The 4,500-nt window shown below is 33.0% G+C and overlaps 1 protein-coding gene across 1 annotated transcript in view; it reads left to right on the top strand.

The window, feature by feature from the left end:
• The window catches only part of LOAG_16840 (zinc finger protein), a 22,246-nt gene that overhangs the window by 907 nt on the left and 16,839 nt on the right, over positions 1-4,500 (top strand). Inside the window, exons 2-7 of the mRNA XM_020449498.1 lie at positions 144-231; positions 488-550; positions 3,070-3,219; positions 3,324-3,511; positions 4,078-4,159; positions 4,307-4,393. Coding sequence (XP_020306953.1) covers positions 211-231; positions 488-550; positions 3,070-3,219; positions 3,324-3,511; positions 4,078-4,159; positions 4,307-4,393 — 591 coding nt within the window. The 5' untranslated portion in view covers positions 144-210. The remainder of the gene's footprint in view (positions 1-143; positions 232-487; positions 551-3,069; positions 3,220-3,323; positions 3,512-4,077; positions 4,160-4,306; positions 4,394-4,500) is intronic.

Genomic DNA, 4,500 nt, shown 5'->3' with positions numbered 1-4,500 from the left:
TATATATATATATATATATATATATATATATATATATATATATCCCGCATTTACATATATATATATATATATATATAGACTGGATGTTCGAATTCCATTGAAGTTCTTTGGTCAATCAAATTATGATGTCACATTTTCTTCAGGCTCAGCTTGACCGTAGTCACCGTGTATGCTTGTCAATAGTAAATCCTTTTCAGCCCGCATCATTTTATGGATTCCAGGCTGGACACTGTAAGTTTTAGTTTGATTTTAAAATAGAGATAGCATCTTCGGAATTTCATTTAGAATTCCAATATTTTTTTCGCCTCTTCAGAGACCGCCGTTTTAGTCTGTACTGTCTTGTTTTGCAATTTATCCATACTCTACAGTTTCTACAGTATAACACTGCCGAAGCATTCTCTTCTATGTTATACAAGGGCTTGTAGATAGTGACTATTTCGGGAAGCTAGCTGATCAAGCAGGTATTATATTATCTGTTCAATTTTAGGTTAATGGTGAAACAGAAAATGAAAATGAAAATGACAGTTCTTCTGTTCAAAAGAGGAAAGTTGTAAGTGCGTTTTTGTAGTTACGGCGTTATAGCAAATAAATTGTAGTCATCAGAATTCTTGTCACAAAGCATTTTAAACATGAATGAGTTTTCAAACATTGAGCATTAGGTCATGTTTACGGACGAGCGTTTGTCTGTACCGTATGCATTGTGTTAGTGCAGTAGTGATATTTTTAGGACTACAGTGCGGACAAAGTTTTCAATTAGTTTTGTAGAGCTGTGCTGTAACAACTATGATCATCCTTGTTTCATTTTGCTGGTTTCAACGGACACTTCAAATTTCGTTGCTTAATGCTTTGATGAGCAATAATTAGCAATAATTAGTAGTCCTTTGCAAATTTTATTTCTGCTTTTTTTTCTCGAGTAATTCGAACCTTTTTTTAAATTGAGATAGAATATTTCAAGTGGATTTGTGATGTCAACTTGTTAATGGAGATAATAGAAAGAAGTAGCAGCTTTTTATCGTTCGATCTTTTTTTAACATTTCCTTACTCGGTTTTGGAAGTGGTGAATATATTTTTTTGTATCAAAGAAAGAGCATACTTGTGAAATGTCTTGTGAAACGTCATTGTGTTATCATGTATCATTGAATAGTGCTACCGTGTGAGTCAAATAAGTTCTACTTCCCTCTCTCTGAACATTGAAGTACTTTCCATTGGTGAGAAGTGCTTAGTACTTATGTAGTACTGTGTAATCAGATGGATTTCACGTGTTTTCTCATTCGTATTCTGTATGGACCCACGTGCATTAATTCATTTCATTCCAAAAGATTTGGGTTTGACATCATCTTCACTAAGAGAAATATATACTGGTTGAAAGAAGAGGTAAATGTCGCAAGTTCAAAACTAATCCCGAAAACTAAATGGGCTGGTCATACAAGAGTGCCAAAGCATGGCAGTGGTTTAACAAAATCGTAAAGAAAAATGAAGACAACCGCATTTTACTAATCTATGAACAGAAAAACAATTTTCGTTTACATATTTTTTACTAATTCTATAGATGATTTAGATATTGGTGATTTTCGTTTATTTGATGTTGATAATCGTTGCGTTTTGCCGGTTGGAACTAATCTAGATATTTACTGTACTTCTAGTGATGCAATTCACCCTTTTGCTATTCCAAAATGTTTTATTTAGATGCTCTTAATGGTTTGCCAAGATTAGTTGTAATTTTTCTTGTTCTGGAATTTTTTATGATCAGTGCTCTGAAATTTGTGGCGCTAATCATAGTTTTATGCCTATTGTTTTGGAGTCTACTTCTTTAGAGTGTTGAAAGGGTTGATCCTTAGGTTATTTATTGAGGTAATTTTTTAGATTAATTGAAAATATTTAGTTGTGGTCTAAGAGATTTAAAAATTTAATTTTTTTAATTATGTATTTGGGCACTGCATATCAATAAAGTTTATTATCATAATTTATGAATAATAGAAATAAGAAGCTAAATGAATTGGTTTCATGGGTTTCGCATTTGTAACATGGACGTTTTTTATCCGATAGGACTTTTGATTTGGTTTGTACGGGTCCTAGCCTTATGATTCTTGCCTCGTTTTAAAGTTACTTTCTTTTCACCAGTTCACATTCTTCAGCAATCCAAAATATAGTGAACAGTTTATTCTTTACACCATGCCTTTTATTTCACTTATCTTCGAGGGATCTGGTTCTTCAGGGTCTTTCAGGTTCCGTAAAACCATGGCAATATTTTTTTCGTTTTTCGAAATCACACTGAATAACTACCGAAAACTCAGTTATTCTGATACTTGGTTGTAAGATGATCATTTAGATAAGCAGCGCCTTTTTTCTGTTATGTTTATGTAGTTGTATGCTTTAAACCCATCGATCACATGAAATAATAAACAAACAATAGGAATTCTGCATTTTTTGAAAAAAAAAAATTGTACATTAGCTCATTTTGGGCTTTCAAAATCACATATAAAAACTGCTTGGGCAGTATTTTATTATTTGTTCCATCTAACAACCATCATTCACAGATCACATGTGTCAACTCCTATATTTGATCTTTATTTTTTAAGAGATGTCCTTCATGCTGTTATATGTAAATTATTGTTCTGCGTTGAGAATTTACTTTTACTGATACGGAAATTGAAAGTGATGAAAAGTGGGGAAGTTGGTAGGTCAAGATTTCCAACTGGACAATGACGAATAGGCGCAAACTAACAAATTTATACTTCTTAATTTGGTTGAAAATCTACTAAGATTTCTTGAGCAGATTAAAGTACAGCGATAACATGAGGGTTCATCATTTCTCTTTCATTTTTCATTTTTCTTTATTTACAAAGATCCAGAACTCTGGATTTATTTATTTTTATATCTCTTCGAATATTAGTCATGAATGCATTCTACATCTCCACTTCGCCTGTGATGCTGTTTTTCATGCGCCTGATTTTTTAGGCGATGGACATCAGACGCTTGGAGATTTCTGTGTAAGACGATTACACACTAGAATGAAGTTTTAACTTTTTAGTAAACATGCCCCTAATCGATCGTCTAAATTATTTTTAGACTAGTTGCAACACCGATCGATTGACGGATTCAATGTATGGACGAACGCCAGAAGTCAATGAATTAGATAGGAAGCGTCAACGTTTGGAAGTCGATAGGAATAAACAACTAGTGACAAAGCAAGAGCAGCAACTTCAGAAGAAAAAAAATGTGCGAAATAGAGATTTTTGAAATATTAGTTCTCTTATGTTTGTGGATTCATCCTTGTCTATACAAACAAAATCATAGATTTTTAAATTTATGAGAAATTTAAGGTGATGAATGTTAGATCCTCGATTAATTTCACGACACTTGTTGGTTATAAGCGCCTTCAGTATGCCGGACCACACGAATCGAGGACGATTATCAGTCGTTTGTACAATTTCGAAAAACTTGCAGATATCAGTGGAGGCTTTCGTTTATATCTTCGACTTATGACAGATGCTATATTAAATGAGATCTGGTATGATTAAAATAGTTTCAACATTTGTAAAAAATTCAAATGTGTTAAGAAATTTCGGGATAATTACTTGTGGTTGAACTGTTAGAGATGTGTTTCTTATAGTAAATCCATTGTTTTCAAACATTTGAATTCTTAATTCACAAGTAGTTATCTAGTGCTTCATCTTTAGCATCAATTTAATATGTGGGTAACCTTAAGACAATCAAATGCAGTATATGGTCTACAATTTTTAACATGAGTCAAGTTTCCTAGAATTTCAATTCAAGTGAACGTAATGGACGTACGAGCGAGAGCTCGATGTAGTAACGTTGCACTCTGAAATGTTCTACATCATTCAGTTATTGCTATAATTCCATAAGTGATATCTATATTCATAGAAAAAGTCTTGCAAAGGAAGATTTTGAAAAGTCTCGGAATCTTCACCTATGAAGTTGCTTATTCATTAACTTAAACGAAAATGTAAAAACACTGCTTAAAAGGTTCAGAATGAAGTTTACTGTATTTCATTGAAATCTATCCAGCGTGGTGCAGTGACAGATACCAAATTTCACTTTATGTTTTTGAAGTAACAAGATCGATGATCTGAGCGATCGTTTCAATAAATCGAAGGACATGGATCTATGTATTTCGCAGGTTTTGCGATATACGGTAAAGATTTGTTTTCTTAGTATTTTCATAAAATGGTTTAGTGATAGAGAAACAAGATGACCTGAAGTGCTGCTACAAGTTTAAATGCCAATTATCACTGTTATATCTAAAATATTTCGAAGGCGATTTTCATGTGCCAACTTTCAGTGGTCTCAGCTAAGTGATAAAGAGCGATTGACATACGAAACTGTGGCACGGCGTAAAGTTCAGGAAAAGTACAAAACCGAACTGGATGTAAGTTAATCATTCTGCGTTTTACAGCCATACTCTGTGATATCCAATAACAATAATTTTACCCTTGATTTTTCTGCTTGCAAATGCTTTCCTTAATCTCTTAGCTC

This window comes from Loa loa (genome assembly GCF_000183805.2).
Source record: "Loa loa unplaced genomic scaffold supercont3.23, whole genome shotgun sequence".
In the NCBI taxonomy this organism is placed as follows: Eukaryota; Metazoa; Nematoda; class Chromadorea; order Rhabditida; family Onchocercidae; genus Loa; species Loa loa.
This window is presented reverse-complemented; position numbering and strand designations above follow the sequence as displayed.